General features: G+C 35.2%; 1 protein-coding gene across 2 annotated transcripts; it reads left to right on the top strand.

The window, feature by feature from the left end:
- Nucleotides 1-6,293: 6,293 nt before the first annotated feature.
- On the top strand, nucleotides 6,294-16,450 carry SYT4 (synaptotagmin 4). 2 transcript variants are annotated; one of them, XM_077900616.1, is made up of 4 exons: nucleotides 6,294-6,624; nucleotides 9,746-10,560; nucleotides 12,247-12,364; nucleotides 13,700-16,450. In XM_077900616.1, exons 1-4 carry the CDS (start codon nucleotides 6,591-6,593, stop codon nucleotides 14,005-14,007), a joined length of 1,275 nt encoding a protein of 424 aa, XP_077756742.1. In that variant the 5' UTR covers nucleotides 6,294-6,590; the 3' UTR covers nucleotides 14,008-16,450. The 2 variants fall into 2 exon arrangements, with proteins under 2 accessions (XP_077756742.1, XP_077756741.1); XM_077900615.1 differs by having other exon boundaries at nucleotides 6,300-6,624; nucleotides 12,244-12,364.
- Nucleotides 16,451-17,986: the final 1,536 nt, after the last annotated feature.

Raw genomic sequence — 17,986 nt, 5'->3', positions numbered from 1 at the left:
CTGACCCACCTTAGATAAGTGGTCTAAACCTGGAATTATGATGACCTGTAAAAGCCTAAAAGAAATGATTATAATGTCTGTTAAAAAGTTATGCTTCTGTTTATTTTTCTTCAGCACTTATCACAGTTTTGCTTTATGTATTTGTTGAAAGGTTATTTGGAACATAAGCCTTAAGAACTGTTGCCTTTTTATTGTCAGTATATACTTGTATCAATATAAGTTGCATATTTTCTTCCTTTTGATGTTTTTTCTTGACTTTTTAACTTGAATTTAATTTTTTAATCTCCATATTTTTTACAGATTTATTTATTTCTTTGAGAGAGTGCATGAGCAGGAGGAGAAACAGAAAGAGAGACAGAGATGGAAAGGATCCTTGAGCAGACTCCCCACTGAGCACAGAGCCTATGCAGGGCTCAATCCTAGGTCTCTGACATCATGACCTGACCTAAAATCAAGAGTTGGCCACTTAACCAACTGAGCCACCTAGATGCCCCTCATCTCTGTATTTTTTAAAATCATGACACATTCTATTATTTTAATTTTGTAGTCATTGTCTGGTACTTTTACTATGAGCAATATATTGTTAGACTTTATTTTTTAACTAACTATGAAACCATTTATCTTGGAGTTTGTAAATTTTCTATGCTTACTTAAATAATTACATTTTACTTATTTTTTTGTTGTTGTTGATAATCATTTTAGTTTTGTCCTAGCTGCCTGTTGTGTTTTATGGCTATTTTTTATTAGAATATATACTATCTAATGATTTATTAGATAAATGTCAGTTGTACCAGTGTTTATTTTTATATTTTGAAAATAACTATATGTTTAATTATTAAGTAATAAGACATTTTTAAATCTCCACTATTTCATTTGAAAAATTTAGTATAATTCTGCTGCTCCCACACTTCCCCTAAACATAAGATATCCCAAGTTTTATTGTTAATGGAAGGCTAAGAGAAGTCTGACTTAAGAATAATAGATTGGAGGAGCACCTGAGTGGTTCAGTTGGTTGAGTGACCAGCTCTTGGTTTCGGCTCAGGTCATGATTTCATGGGTCATAGGATCGAACTCCACATCAGCTCCATGCTCAAAGGGGAGTCTGCTTGAAGATTCTTTCCCTTTGCCCCTTCTCCCACCTACTCTTTCTCTATCAAATAAAAATAAATAAATCTTAAGAAAAAAAAAGAATAGATTGGGAATAGAAGGACAGATGTGTTTTGAGGAGCTAACAAGAAATATCTTCAAGGTGAACTGAAATAGGATAAGCTTCTAAAATGGTTCCAGGTCCAATTCTTGTTAGAGGGCCAAGACCCAAGAATTAGAGAAGTCACTTCAAAGACCACAATGTAAAAACAAGCCTGGAATGTAAAAATAAAATTAACTCAGGAGTCATGAAAAATTTGGTGCAAAGAAGATCATGAACAAATGGGAACTTTGTGGATTATTTGGAGTGAACATTGATGGAGGCCTTTGATTTATCTTTTTGGGAATTATTGGTTTATAGCCAATAATATGTCAAGCTGACTTAAAGGATTTCAGTAGAGCTAGTGCTATAAGAATTGAAATCAGAATGAATCCTTGAGTACTGATAAGTCAGAAACTTCATTGTATAATGAAACTTTAGCTGACTCTTAAAGGAGAGAAATGTGGAGAAACACAGAAAATGGAAGAATGCAATCTGACTCAACAATAATAATGAATTTACAATTATGAAGAAAGGGTCAATAAGGACAGACTGAATAGCTGTGGAGTATTGCTAACCAATCTTTTTTCTTTTTTTAAAGTTTAATTTTAATTCCAGTTAGTTAACACAGTGTTATATTAGTTCAGGGATACAGTATAGTGATTCAGCAATTCCATATATTACCCAGTGCTCACTCATCACAATTGCATTTCTTAATCCTCATCACCTATTTAACACATCCTCCCACCCATCTCCCCACTTACAATCATCAATTTGTTCTTTATAATTAAGAATCTGTTTCTTGGTTTTTCTCTCTCTCTCTCTCTCTTTTCCTTTTGCTCTTGTTTCCTCTTGTTTGCTCTTTTCCTTTTGTTTTGTTTCCTAAATTCCAGAAGAGTGAAATCATGGCTATTTGTCTTTCTCTCACTGAATTATTTTGCTTACCATTATACTCTCCCGCTCCATCCATATCTTTGCAAATTGCAATATTTCATTCTTTTCCATAGCTGAATATTTGCATTGTATACATATCCCATATATTTTTTATCTATTCATCAATTTTGGGCTGCTTCTATATCTTGGCTATTGTAAATAATACTTCTACAATATAAGGGTGTATGTATCTCTTTGAATAAATGTTTTTGTATTCTTTGGGTAAATACATAATAGTGTGATTACTGGATTATAGGGTAGTTCTATTTTTAACTTTTTGAGAAATCTCCATATTGTTTTCCACAGTGACTGCACCAGTTTGCATTCCCACCAACAGTGCAAGAGGGTTCCTTTTCTCCTGTATCCATGCCAACACCTGTTGTTTCTTGTGTTTTTGATTTTAGCCATTCTGAGAGATGTGAAGTGATATAGCATTGTAGTTTTGATTTGCATTTCCCTGATGGTAAGTGATGATGAGCAACTCTTCATGTGTCTGTTGGCCATCTGTATGTCTTCTTTGCAGAAATATCTATTCATGTATTCTACCCATTTTTAATTGGATTATTTAGTTTTAGGGTGTTTTCTAAGTTCTTTAAATATTTTGGATATTAACTCTTTATTAGATATGCCATTTGCAGATATCTTCTTCTATTCTATAGATTGCCCTTCAGTTTTGTTGACTGCTTCTTCCACTGTGTAGAACTTTTTATTTTGATATAGTCCCAATACTTTAATTTTGCTTTTGTTTCCCTTGCCTCAGAAAAAAAAGTTGCTATGGCTGATGTCAGAGAAGTTGCTGCCTGTGCTCTCTTTTAGGACTTTTATGGTTTCAGTTCTCACATGAGGTCTTTAATCCATTTGGGATTTATTTTTGCATATGGTGTAAGAAAATGGTACTGCTGACCAATCTTGCCTGATAGGAAATAACAGGCGAAAGAAATATAATTGTAATTATCATCTATTTTTTCTCAGTTCTAGAGGAAAAGCTGTCCATTCCTTCTTTAGTCAGTAAGCGTCATTAGGGCAGGGATCATTTTTATCATCTTGACAATATAAATCCTCTACTTAACCAAAAACCTAAGAGTTAATGCATGTTTAATAATTGTGCATTGAAAGAAGAAAAGAAGGTGATGATAAGCTATTTCGTGTTTTGGGCCAATGAGTATTGCAATCAGGAACCATCAAAGACTAATTTAGGTAGTCACAAAGTAAATACTGAATATGTTGGAGAAAAACAAATGAAGAAATGGCTCATTGTGAAAGGATTTTTGTGATACCACTTGGGAAAGCATTTGTGTTGCAGGATTTCGAATTGGGTGTACTTGTAACATAAATTTCTTCCATTAACATCAGAGCTAGCATTCTTAATAGAATGATATGGAACATTAAAACAATTATCCATTATCCGTTATCAGATACTTCATTCCACTCCACCCACATACCAGTAAAATGCCTTTGTATCACTAATCTGGGTATTACTAAAGATTACTGAAGATCACTGCAACATTTTCAAAACCTTTTGAAATTTTCTTTTGCCTAGCAGAAGATCCTAAGCACACCCAACAATACTACTTTTAAGTAAGGAGCCAGAGAAAATACAGACAATGTTAATTAAAAAGCTATAGAAGCTTTATCAAACTATATATTGAGTTTACTTTTTTAAAAAAGATTTTATTTATTCATGAGAGACACACAGAGCTAGAGAGGCAGAGACACAGGCAGAGGGAGAAGCAGGCCCCATGCAGGGAGCCCAAGGTGGGACTCATCCTGGGTCTCCAGGATCATGTCCTGGGCGGAAGGCGGCGCTAAACTGCTGAGCCACCCAGGCTGCCCCGAGTTTAATTTTTTTTAAATGAATAAAATGACTGGAAATAACCATATAATGAATCATCAGTAGTCTTAAGTTCAACTAGATTTCTTAAAACCCAACAGAACTCAAGTGTTCTGTTCATTGTTTCTCAAAGTACGTATAGATATTTGTAATCGGAATCCAAAATAAAGTAGGATAAATACTGAACTATTTCAACAGTCAACGAATCATTCTGAAGTAAACACTGCCACTTGTACAGAATGGTCTGTTTCCCAGGGCGGGAACTTGTTTGAGGCTGTGTGTTTTGGGTGGCAAAAAGGTGGTTACCTAGCAACAACCCCTCCTCCCAAGTCTCTGCAGCTAGAATGGTATTGTTCACGTCAGTGAATTGATTACTTGTTTGCTGAATCGAACGAGAACAATGTAATAATGTGGTAGGGTATGAATCTTAAACATAAGAAACTTACAGGTTTTTCCTGTGTGTTGGATCATCTTCCCATTCCTCATCTGGTGCCGGGAGAAGCTTGTATAAAGAGATTGGATAATAAATAATATGCTATTCATCAAATGAAAATGAGGAAAACCTCTGACATTTTAATTAATAACATTTATTTCAGTTTGGTTTTAAAGCAAGCAATGAAACAGTTACTATCTTCACAATAGCATTAGCTCTGGGCAAGAGGTAATTTTATCACAATGTGCCCTTAGAAATGAGACAGCCCAGGGTGGGATGGGGTTCTGTAGAAAGAGAGTTTAAACAGTCTAGACAGATTTTAGATGACAGCATTTTGCCACCTGAAGCAAAATTAATGAGATACTAATTTATATAAAACATACAAATAAGGTACTTACATTTACAACAAATGAGTTTAACCATATGTTAGCAATAACTTAGCCAGGAAACACATATTCTAGTAAGCCTCACACCATATATTTTGTTTACCTGTGGTATATGAATCAAAATAAATACCACTTTCATCTAATGAATGTCTATTCCTAGGGACAATCCCACTAGGTTCATGCATAACTGAGGAAGCAAGTAATCTGAATGAAATGAAAAGATGAGGACACAAAACACAGGTTCTGCCAATGGAAAAAAATTAAACATAGTAAATTAGTTTATGTTTTCATAGCATGACAATATAGGGTTTTAAAAAATCTGTTAGAAGAATGTTAAAATGCCAAGTATGTGGGAACAGTAGAAAGGGAAAGAAAAGGACTTTGGTTTATAAAATTTTCCATGATGCAAAAGACTGAAGCTAATTTTCCCCCAGACACAATCCTGACGCTCAGGGCGACTGCTCACCAATGTGCAGGAACCTGTCACTTATGTAGTAGCTTTCTGGGAGCCACTCAGTGCCCCCGTCCTCCCCCATCCCAGCACATACTGAATGTCATTTGCTCACTGAGCTCCAGAGCAAAAGAATTCTTTGCGGAGCAATAATTGACAGTTGAAGTTACAACATGAGTTCTCTCCTTTGGAAAATTGCTAAACATTTGTTTTAAAAGGAATACTCTTCGGATTAAAATTAATCAGATCCTGACACCCTATATTCTCCAGTTCTTCAAACCCAGAAATATTATCCATTCAGAAAAAAAAAAATGTTTTCCTAACAAAATAACCAATAATCATCAATTTCATTAATTTTCAATTTTGGTCTGATTCTTGTTATTATTTTGCACAATCCTGTTAGAAGTCAAGGCTTTTAACCAGAAATGCCATTCCAGGAGCAGTCTCATTATATGCAAAAGTCATAACTGAGAGTGAGTCTGAATACAGAAGGGATTATTCCCATCTGTTCCTAAGTACTTCAACTGGTCAAATGTCAGATATTAAAGGGAAGAGAACTGACAGACAGATGGAGCAACAGCATCAGCAAAATGTTTAGACTATTTATTAGAAAATAAGTGATTATAGAGGGAAAACTGTTATCTTATTTCAAATGGATTAATGTGCAGTGGATTCTTTTCTAACGTAGGTATAACATATCAAAGAAAAATTTAGAAAGCAAGAGACGTATTCCTGCATGTCACAATGTTCATTTGATGCAGACATTTCTGTCTTCTGACTCTTAGCCTAAATCATCCCTGTAAATCGCGTTATTCTGATAACTCACAGGCACATTTTTACTCATCTTGATGATCAGGAGATTTTATATTAGAAACTGACAAGAATGAGTTTGGGGGCTCATCACCATGTGTCTGTGAGCCCCCCTCCCATGCCCGCCCCCCCACCCCCCAGAATAGCAAAGCTAATCTCCAGTAGTCCAACAGTTAAAATAATTGATGAGTATGTGTTGAATCCTCAGGGGAGAAGGGAGGAAGAAAGAAGGAGAGGAGAGGCTTGGAGGGTGGAGGGGAGGAGGGCAGGTGCTGATTTCAACCCTGTAGCGTCAGGATTGCGTCAATTCGGGTTTCAGCCACGTCTAGAGTCTCAGAGACGAGCTTCTCAGAAGAGCCAAAACAGGAACAGGGGTGGCAGATCACTGGGCGAGGGCGGGAGGACCTCCCTCTCTGCCTCCTCCCGTTCAGGGCACAGGTCCTCTGGGCTCCGCGCCGTTGTTCCCAGCGCTCGGGAAAGCCGGCGCCTCAGATCCGGGCAAGTGAACCAAGCCAGGGAGTTTTCCGTTCAGCACCTCGGACAGAACACGCAGCAAAAAAATGGCTCCGATCACTACCAGCCGGGAAGAATTTGGTAAGCAAGTTACCCAACTTAGAACTGCGGTTGATTCTTGAATACTCCAGGGTGGGCTGTTTTGTTGTTGTTGTTGTTGTTGTTGTTGTTGTTGTTGTTGTTGTTGTTGTTGATAATGATGATGATGATGATGTTGTTGTTTTTCCAGGGGATGTTGAATATGGATTTCCTAGGTAATCTGAAAAGAAAATGAGAACTGTAAAGGGGGCAATCGTGGCTTATCTCTGTTGTTTCCCCCTTCCTTGCTGTCTTTCTCCTTAAAATTGCCTTCTGCATGCTACAGGGATTTTACATCCAAGAAGTTCCGAAACGTTCAGGCAGCTCTGTAAATTGCAGCACCTGCTAAGTAAAGGAAAGGGGTCTGTTGTTTGCTGTGGGTTCCATTAATTCCGTAGGTGGTTTTTATTGGTAGGTAAATCTGTACTTAACTTACCAGGAGAAGCCAATGTTTCTGTGATTACATAAGGGTTTGATCTCAGTATAAAGCAACTTGTATGTTGGTAGTTTGGGATATATATATATATATATATATAAAATAAAATATATATAATTATATATATATAATCTGTATATATATATTTTATTACAGAGTGTAACATAAAGTTGTTTTTCTCTGCTGTTTTTCTTGTATCCTTGAAATATGTTGCTAGTGGAAGACACAGAATCCTATGATGCTAGGGTTAAAGTGATATTTGAAATGAACTAGCTTGGTCCATTGCATTTCGCAGGTGAAGTAACCAAAGCCCAGAGAGATGAGGGAAGTGTTGCAGGTCGAACACTTAACTAAAAGGTACTGGAAAGTAGAATTAGGAATCATGTTTTCCAGTTCAATTTTCCTTTTCCTGTACCAGTTTTTTTGGCACCACTGCTCTCTTTCTCTCTTTCAGTAAATAAAATCAGATGTACTTCAAACTAAAAAGTAGTATTTTTAGGTCCTATTATATCCCAAAGAGAAGAGATGGAGTTTTACTTACTTTACAAGTATTCAGAAAAATTCAGGAAATGTTACAGAAGTTTGTGGATAAGAAATGATATCTCCGAGTACATGAAAATTATTATTAAACTGAGTGAAATGACTGAGGTTTTTGCTCTCAAAAGCTTAAGACCTTTTCAGTAGAGAATACACAGTGAGTACAGAGTACATGAGTCTTTCCAGGAGACCTTGAAATTTTGCCTTGTGACATAAGTATTGAATAAATACAATCTGTGACATTAATTCAGAAATGAGTTTATTTTACAACATTTTATTTGGGTGATTGAATTTATATTGTTGTGATGCTTATTCCTGATTTCTGATTTGAAAAGAAGAAATTTTCTACTACTGAGGCATTTTCAGAGATGGTGCTACTGAAAAATATGTTATAGATTGGCCCTTTGATCTATTTAGGAGGGAAAAGGGACAATTTTCTATTGTTTTTATTGTTCTCCCAGGATTGGGTAAAGAACTACCTTAGTTTATGATTTGGTTTTGCTTCCTGGCCTTGGATTATTAGAGAGTCCAGGAGTGGAATTTTCCCCCCACAAAGACTTGAATAGAAGGAAAAACTGAAAAGCTGATAGTAAGTTTAGCTGATTATCTTTAGCTCTCGCCTCATTCTTTTTCTGCAGAATTCGCTGCTTTTTCTACTTGGGGAATTTAAAGATTTATTTTTCATCTCTACATGATCAGTTTCTTGATATAATTTCAGTATAGAATTTTTATTGCTGTTTTTTAATCTTTTATATATTTGTTCTTATTTGTCATTACTGATTCTTATGTTCTTTGAGTTTAGTTTTGAATTATGAAGAGATAGGCAGAAGATTTGGAGGGATGAGGAAGGGGAGTAACAAAAGATTATTCTTTCAGGGGTTATTCAAACAAGCCTTAACTCTTTCCTGACTGACTTCTAACTTTACTATTCACTATTTGGGATAAAAATAGTTAAGAATGAAATTAACTGCAGATAATATTACATTAGTTATAGTCACTATGATTATATTAAACACTGACTCAGTTGACGCACTGTGTCCAGATTTAGCAATATGCTTTTACTTACACAGTGTTATTAATCATTTGTTGGAGAAATATGCTTACATATGGGACATGATAAGCTTCATGCATAATCAGTGTTACCTAATGTCAGTAATTTAATGTGCCCTCATTCAAGGAAAGAATGCCAAGTTCAATTTGATTACCCTTTACCATGTAGAAATGTGCTAGAAAAAATAAGTTTATGGATAAAATTGGACTCTAAATTATCTATACTTACTCTTCTCATTACACATTAAGGAATGGTGATTCATTTGTAACTGTTGTTGTTTTTTTTTTTTTTTTATCCCACTTAGGTATAATTAATTTGTACTTTGGAAATACAGTGTTTGAGAAATTTAGGATCTGTATACAAGGAATTTGTAGTGTTTATAAGTTATGTAAAATTAAAAAAAAAAGTTATGTAAAATTAATATCCTGTTCTTCATTGTTTTTTGTTCTTTTTTCCCCAATATATGTCACATTTCTCTTACCGTGTTCCATAATTGAGATGGAAATTATTAACGAGTTTGTGACAATAGCATATAATGTTCCTTCATTTCTTAAAATTCCTGGAACCACTGAGCCCCTTTGCTCAGTGCTTGAATGTCTGCTGCTTGAATCTAGGATAAATAAAGAACTACTAAGAATATAAAATCTCTCAGTATTTGAAGAATGTACACTTAGAGTTTCATAGTCAGTAAAAATTGATGCTTCTGGAAAGCCTCAAAATGTCAAGAAAACATAATGAAATTAGTACTGACCTATCATGCTAGAGTTAACTCATGTTATCTGAGAAAAGAAAGGTAGGTCAGGGTCATTTGGCATCCCTCATCCCTGACCTAAGCCCAGTTTCATCATTTTATTTTATTTGTGAAAAATTACTGAAATAGGAAAGTTTCTATCATAGTGTATTTTTTTCTGTATGTCACACAGTGTATGTGTTTATTCCTAAGGTGATATGAAACATGTACATAACTCATACCCAGAACAGTCGGAAAGTAATCCAATCTGTGCAGCCTACAGCAATTGCCAGCTCCAGTATGCTTTTCAAATAGGCTCATACCTCCAACTCTGCTCCTTTAATATGTTATTGGTCATTTGATTTTTCAGATGAAATCCCCACAGTGGTGGGGATCTTCAGTGCATTTGGCCTGGTCTTCACAGTCTCTCTATTTGCATGGATCTGCTGTCAGAGAAAATCATCCAAGTCTAACAAGACTCCTCCATATAAGTTTGTGCATGTACTAAAAGGAGTTGATATTTATCCTGAAAACCTAAGTAGCAAGAAGAAGTTCGGAGCAGATGACAAAAATGAAGTAAAGAATAAACCAGCTGTGCCAAAGAATTCATTACATCTTGACCTTGAGAAGAGAGATCTCAATGGCAATTTTCCCAAAACAAACCTCAAAGCTAGTACCCCTTCTGATCTGGAGAATGTGACCCCAAAGCTCTTTTCAGAAGGGGAGAAAGAGGCTGTTTCCCCTGATAGCTTAAAGTCCAGCACTTCCCTTTCTTCAGAAGAGAAGCAGGAGAAGCTGGGAACCCTCTTCTTCTCCTTAGAGTACAACTTTGAGAAGAAAGCGTTTGTGGTAAATATCAAGGAAGCCCGTGGCTTGCCTGCCATGGATGAGCAGTCAATGACCTCTGACCCATACATCAAAATGACGATCCTCCCAGAGAAGAAGCATAAAGTGAAAACCAGAGTTCTGAGAAAGACCTTGGACCCGGCTTTTGATGAGACCTTCACATTCTATGGGATCCTCTACACCCAGATCCAAGAGTTGGCCTTGCACTTCACAATCTTGAGTTTTGACAGGTTTTCAAGAGATGATATCATTGGAGAAGTCCTTATCCCTCTTGCAGGAATTGAATTATCTGATGGAAAAATGTTAATGAACAGAGAGATTATCAAAAGAAATGTTAGGGTAATTCATTTTTAGTGCTTAAAGTATTTATAAACAATCTTTTATTTAGCTTTTTTGTATCTAGGGGATTTTCATTAAACTGATAAGTTTTATACATATCACCTTTACCATGTTTAATTATTATTAATCATAGTCAAATGGGGAACAAGGGAATAGAGTGTATGAAAGAATATTTAATCCACAACTGAAATGCTTAAAATATTTTAATTATATAAAATGAATAGGCATTTTTATGGATATTTAAATAATACTTATATAAGTATTTTTATTAATTCCTGTCATAAGTATTTTGACTAAGATTGCCACTTAAACTAAAATACAGGCAAATATTTCTTATGCATAAACAAGTTAACAAATATGTTTCAAGGTCAGCATAATTGAATTTGAAATTTAAAGTAAAATCAATTTATCCTGATGATTTGGAAGTTGTATTGACTTTTCATGGAATTTCTTTTTAAGGAGGAGACATCATATCATATTGAATTATAAATTTTCATCACTATGTTGTATGACAAGAAGTGAGCTATTCTGCCTTTGTAGTTACACTGCTTTGGTAGCTCTGAGACTATTAGACAATGATAAGATATCAAAATTAATTCTATTTCTCCTTTAAGTATAGAACTCAATTGCTTTAAACTGTAGTATTTCAGAATAACTTGCTTCTATAAGGCATGATTTTATAGAATACCATAAAGCTCACTTTTGTTTCTTTGTTGAAATTAATGAAAAGTCAAAGGCCAGAAAATTAAGTAGCTTCTTTGAGACACCCAGTTGTTTAGTGGCACAGTAGGAATAAAGATATATTCCTAGCTCTTATTCTTCTTGGACTCCTTATTCCTATAATGACCCCATTATAGTTTTTGTATATAGATTGAAGTTTTATATGGCCAGCCATCATTCTTAGTTATAATCTAGCCCTGAGTTTACATTTTATTACTATCATATAAAACTTGTAATTTGAGTTCTTCATCATCTTACCGAATATCTTTAAAGTAAAAATAAAATCTAAGTAGCATACAAAGAAGGATCTTATGATACTCTCCAAAAACAAAGTATTAAAAATTGAGTCAATTCCCTCCAATACTTAATTCATTTCTTAGATTTGAATGAGGACTTTGAGTGGGGGCTGGGGACAGAGCTTTTTAACTCCATCAGCCCCCTTGGGCAGGAGACGGTAGCAGTTAGAATAAATTTCAGTTGGTCTGAATTCAAATTTCAATAATGTCAGTGCTTTTGAAAAAAACAAATCAAATCAAGCTTGAATCATTTTGCCCTATTACAGAGCCATTCACATGATTAGACAATTTTTATTACTATTAATAACTTTAAAAAGTAGTTATTTTAGTTAAAAAGCAAAAGTAAAAAAAACAAAACAAAACACAAAAAACAACAACACCTGTATAGGTTATACTCTATTACCCTTTTAAACATTTCTAGTAATGGGTGTGGCTAACTCTATAGATTTTAACATCCTGTAGTACCTAAAATCACCACAAGATGGCAGCCAGTTGTTTTTAGAATGTGAGAGTACTGCACAAAAGCTTGAATTCCTTAGCATATTAAAAATAAGTAGGAAAATTACACTTAAATCATAACATTGTATTGCTTTAAAGTGTTGCTATAAGTATAAACTTCAAACAAAAAATAATAAAAAAAACTTACACCACATCTCTCTTTGTTTAGAAGTCTTCAGGACGGGGTGAGTTACTGATCTCTCTCTGCTATCAATCCACTACAAATACTCTCACTGTGGTTGTTTTAAAAGCTCGACACCTGCCGAAATCTGATGTGTCTGGACTCTCAGGTAAGAATGCTTCTGAAAAAAACTCAAGTCTCAGTGTACAAGTGAGTAATAAATTGAGCAAAATAGTTGGCAACTAATATGATTTTGATTTACCTTTTACTCACAAGAGCAAGTGATGTGATTGTTTTTTCTGTTTCTCATTTAATGGAATAACGATGTGTGAGCCAAACCATTAGCAAGAAAAATAAAACTACATAGTCCTAAAATCTAAACCATTGCTAATACATCGTAGATGTCTGATTGAGTGGGTTTGAAGCAGAAGGCAGTGATAAATGCAGAGGTGAGAGGTCATTGCCAAAAACAGCAATGGTTTGGGAGAAGAGTCCATTATTTTCATGTTTTTAATGAGCCTACCTTCATTTACACTTCTGTTGCTATTTTATTATTTTTCATTTAATTCCTTATGCATCTGCTTTAAGCATTAGCTTTTAGTTTTGTGACTAATTTAAAAAAATTCTTTATTGTATTGCACAGTGAAAAGAACACATGGCCTATGGGTTAAAGTGATATGAGTTCAAATCCAAATCCTTCCATTTTAGTATATAACCTTGGTTATGTTTCATAATCTCTCTACAAACTATATATAATAATACTTAACTTTAGGGGGATTGAGAAGACTAGAAAGATATACTTCATTAAAAGACATCTAGTTTTTTTATTATTATTATTACTGTTACTATTATTTAATAATGGCAATTGAATGTCTCAAATGTTTAGATTAGGAAGCTGAACGGAATCATATACTTCGACTAGAAAGAGGCAAAATAATATAATTAAATGTGCGATAAGGTAGTATGATCCTAACATCCACACATTAAGGATGACACAGGGAAGACCAGCACTTGAAAACAAGAAGCAAACCCAGCTGGTGATAGAGAAGCACAAAATTCAAAGCAAAAAAGGACATTGCCATTGTGAATTCTAAATGCCTGTTCAACAAAAAAAATAGAGAGGTAGAGAGACTCATCCACTCATACAACTCAGTCAGGCTGAGTCTTGTCTGATGTTTTTTTCTTCTATCCTATTTTCTGGAATGGGTTCTAAGTAATCAAGACCATTAATTTTTTAAATATTATCTCTTTTTCCTGCCATTATACTTCCTTTCCCATCCTGTGGTTTAGAGCTATTTTCTCTTCACATTGCACATTCTTACTTGTTTTCAATTCGTTGATTAATAGAGAGTCCAGGCTTTATCCATATTTTCACTTTGTTCTGACTCATTTTCATTACCATCTCACTTTATTGGCATGCAACAATCTCTAAGGGCACCAGTATGTGGAGATCAACTCTCCAGCCAGGTTCTGCCGGTATAACATCTGTCGTTTACCATTGCAGATCCCTACGTGAAAGTGAACCTGTACCATGCCAAAAAGAGAATCTCTAAAAAGAAGACTCACGTGAAGAAATGCACCCCCAATGCAGTGTTCAATGAACTATTTGTCTTTGATATTCCTTGTGAGAGTCTTGAAGAGATAAGTGTTGAATTTCTGGTTTTGGATTCTGAAAGGGGATCCAGAAATGAGGTGATAGGGAGGTTGGTCCTGGGAGCAACAGCAGAAGGAACCCGTGGAGAGCACTGGAAAGAGATCTGGGACTATCCCAGGAGACAAATTGCCAAGTGGCATATGCTCTGTGATGGGTAGCATCCTAGCTATGATGAGTTGGAACTCAATGGTTTTTACTAGGCAAGGAGCAATTTTCTTTCTCTTTTTTTCCTGATATGTGATTACAAGCTTGAGGAAACAAGCTGCCCTTTTTTTTTTTTTTTTTGGTTGTTAGAAATGGATTGAATTAGCAGACCAGAAAGTAACTATAAATGTGTGTCATGATGCTTTCCCCCCAATATTCGAGAAGTTGGATAAATTTTCCTGAGGTATTTAATCTCTTCTGCAGGTGGCCAGAGTAGCCAAGCATTTTATGAATATGGCAGTGCAATCCCAAGCTATGGATATGGTTTAGAAGGTGATGATCTCATGGGAACGTATCACTGGAAAGCCATGTGGTTTTTAGGATTTAGAAATGAAAAGCATGCTTTCTCTTATGAAAATTCATCCATTTTTCTTCAGATGGGAAGTCCATTTTTCTTTAAATCCAAAGATATTAAAGAACATTCTCTAGTTTGTTTTTATTCATTATGTCGTGTGCAAATGGTCGTCTTGCATATAAAAAAGCATATGGTCATTTCTCTTTAGTTTGTAATTATTTGATACTTTATCATACAAAGAGTAACTTGCTTTTGTTTCAAAAGGACAGTGAACAAGCTGAGAAATCACTTTATCAAAGGGCTGAGTTGAGAACACTGTGGCTGAAATATTATTTTTCTCCCTCCTAAGGTTATATGTGAGTCAAATTGTTGTAAAATATGATCTCACATAAGAACCACAGCCTTGAATTATTCACTGCCCTTCATAAACATCAGCGTAGTCTAAGAAAGCCCTGTTTACCGTTGTGAAATTGTGGAATTAGTTAGTGGGTCAAGAAATAAACTTCAGCTGGAAATGCAGTTAGAAATGCAGCTTTCTGAAAAGAAGTATGTACAGTCTGTAAGTGTGCATTCAGGGCCATCCCTTGTGCACAGAAAGGGCATAGCTAAGTCTTCGTTTAGCTTGTCCTCCCCTAGAATGGACTAAGCTACTATTTGGAAAGAAACAGAATGAGAACTGAAGTTTTAACCCTTGCCAGATAGAAAGCGTCACTTAAGCCAACAAACTAAGTAATGCCTAAAAAATAGCTACACAGCAAAGCCTAATATAATTTACACATGTTCACACAAAATATATTTAGGCTGTCAAATTAGCACAACAAAGTATGTTTCACTATCTTTTCTAGGCTAATTTGTCTCGAGCTGTTGTCTGTGGAGCAGTTTATAGACTCGTGTCTTGTATGGTTTTTCCAGTACCAGGGCTTTAAAATTCAATAGCAACCTGCGAGAGCAAAGCAACGCCCTGGGATTACTTGAAAGAATGAACTTGAGGTAGCATCATTATATTTGAGTTTTTAGCGAGTATGAGTGAAACGGGGTACAGTCGAATTATTAAATATGCAAGTTAGAAATAAAGTCTACTGAAAAATTCACATTTTGAGTCAGGTTTTGTGTCAGTACTTTAGCAGTTTTTGAGAATGTGTTTGATATCACAGTGTTTGTAAATTCTATGACAATGCATTTTCAAAACAACTTATACATGCTTTTTATGACTATGCCTAATGTAAAGAAAATGTTTTACATTCTGTTTGTACAAAGATTGAAGTCAGCCTCTTTTTTGTGCTTTAAGATGACTTTGGGATTAAAAAAGAATATCCCCTATCATTGTCTTTATTCCATCAGAAAGTTACCGCACAGCATTTCTACGAAAGCAACATGAAATGAATTATAGTCAATGTGTGGTTTGGGGACGTCAAATGGCCTTTTTCTTGTATGTATATTTGGTGTCATGGGCCATGTAATATAATATATTTTGGAGCTCTGAGAAGTTGTGAGGAGTCAACTCTAAGTATCCTTCACAGCAGCCAGAAGTTAACAGTGGTATCAAGTAAAGTATGGTTGTTGGCGGGTGATTTTTTTTTTTAAGTGTAACGAACAAAACCAACAACAAATACTTTTAAAATTACAATGAATAATTTGTAAATAGTTTTTAGTTTTTAAAATTTAAAGTGTTTTCGAGTGTGAAAAGTTGAGTAAAACTCTTTGTAACTGCTTTTAAGAAAAGAAAAAAGGAAAACTAGAAAGAAATTGAAACAGGCAGGGACATGTGATCCCATCATCTTCTGAAAATTTTACTGTTTTAAAATGTATTACAATATCAGTGTGAATATCTTGAATTCTGTTACAAATCCTGCGCTGTATGAAACATGTAAATTAATTGTTTGTCTCATTAGCAAATCCAACCCCCCTAATGGGGAGGTCTTTATGTTTGAAGAACCGTGTAACTCAGTAACTGACTTGTTCTGATGTTGTAACTCAATAGAAGTGATTTGGAAGGAAGCATGGTGTATGAGATGGTGTCTGTTCTTTTGTGCCAGCTCTGTATGATGTTTGTAAGACCATGTTTGTAAGACATGAATAAATTGCTGCTTTTGCCCAACCCATTTCAACTCAAACTTTCTGCCAATAGACTCTGTAATAAGAATCTTATTTCTTTCTAAGCTTTAAGTTTCCTGAATGGATCTCCTGGCATAGCATAGGTATCATTAGTGATTCAGCACCAAGGTCTTCCATTTATCTTAATTTCTTTAATCTTCACGATAATCATTGGAGGCAATTATCATTATTCCTATGATACAAAAGCAAAACTCGAGACTTGAGAAGCTTAGGCAATTGACTCAAGTGCATGTGGATAGGAAATAGAAGGATTTCTTGGCTGACTATGCTCTTCCCTCCTGGAGAAGTCCTCATCAACTGGATCCCCTAGACCCTTAAAGGGAATAATGCCCATATTCTTTGATTTTTCTGTTGTTGTCTTTTTAAGATTTTAATTTTTACTTAAGGACAGTTATGAGTGGGGTAGGGGGAGGTAGAGGGAAAGGAACACTTAGACTCCCCTAGGACCCTGAGATCATGACCTCAGTCCAAGTCAGATGCTTATCACCCAGGCACCCCAAGACTTTTCCTTTCTACAATATGTTCACTTTTCCCTATTGTACTTACTTTTTCAGTATTTTCTAGCACTATTCTTTACTCTTCTTTTTTTCTTTTGTGATCTTATTTTAGTCTCTTTCATTACCTATTATATATTATTGCTTTTTATTTTCTTTTTCATTTTTCCCGTATCCTTGCACCAGATAGATCAGGTTAGAAAAATGATGTGGAAATCTTATTTCTCCTTAGAAAGAGAGGGGAAAAACTCTCAGGACATCCACAGTGTTCCCATCAAACACCAGTAAAGGCAAATGGGAACTATGGTACCTGCCACTGGAGGATCAGCCACTGTTTATAACACCAGTCTATGCAGAGGAGTTCTATGTTAACATACTTGGAAAAACAGCCTTGTAAGTGGAATGCAACTAGAACTTGTTGCCATTATATTTTTGTCGCAAATCATATTAACTGTGTTAGGAGCACACACAGATAAGTCCAAAGAGGTCGTTGGCCATTATATTCAAGTGTTCAAATATATTTTAGTTGCCAGAAGCAACCAGAGACACTGAGGAGATTTTCCTAGGGAGTTGTTCGTTAGGGAAATGCTAATTAAGGACACAGTGAGATACATCTACATGTCTATGACAGTGGTTGAAATTTAAAGTTTGAATATGTCAAGTGTCGTGAAGATTTAGAAGAACTAGGTCTCTCCTATGCTGCTGGTGGGGATGTAAAATGCAAAACTTGTTTGGGGAACAAGCTGTCAGTTTCTTAAAAGTTAAACATATACTCACCATATGACCCAGTCATTCTACTTCTAGGTATTTACTAAAAAAAATTAAAGTGTATGTTTACACAAACACTTATACATGAATGTCCATAGCAGCTTTACATGTTATAGCCAAAAACTGTACTCAACCTAAATGTTCATCAACAGGTGAATGGGTAAATGAATTGTGGTGTGTCTACACAGTGGAACACTACCCCAAAATGAAAATAAATGAACTACTGATACATGCAACAACATACATGAGTCTTAACAATAA

Source organism: Canis aureus, chromosome 6, assembly GCF_053574225.1.
Source record: "Canis aureus isolate CA01 chromosome 6, VMU_Caureus_v.1.0, whole genome shotgun sequence".
Taxonomy (NCBI): domain Eukaryota; kingdom Metazoa; phylum Chordata; class Mammalia; order Carnivora; family Canidae; genus Canis; species Canis aureus.
Note: the sequence above shows the minus strand (reverse complement) of the source record. Positions and strands in the feature narration are given on the sequence as shown.

What these genes read in the sequence shown, in the direction of transcription:
- SYT4 (XM_077900615.1), top strand. Translation starts at nt 6,591, where the DNA reads ATGGCTCCGATCACTACCAGCCGGGAAGAATTTG. An exon ending in TTATCAAAAGAAATGTTAGG is followed by an intron (nt 10,561 to 12,243) that starts GTAATTCATTTT and finishes CTCTTTGTTTAG; the next exon opens with AAGTCTTCAGGACGGGGTGA. An exon ending in TGATGTGTCTGGACTCTCAG is followed by an intron (nt 12,365 to 13,699) that starts GTAAGAATGCTT and finishes TTACCATTGCAG; the next exon opens with ATCCCTACGTGAAAGTGAAC.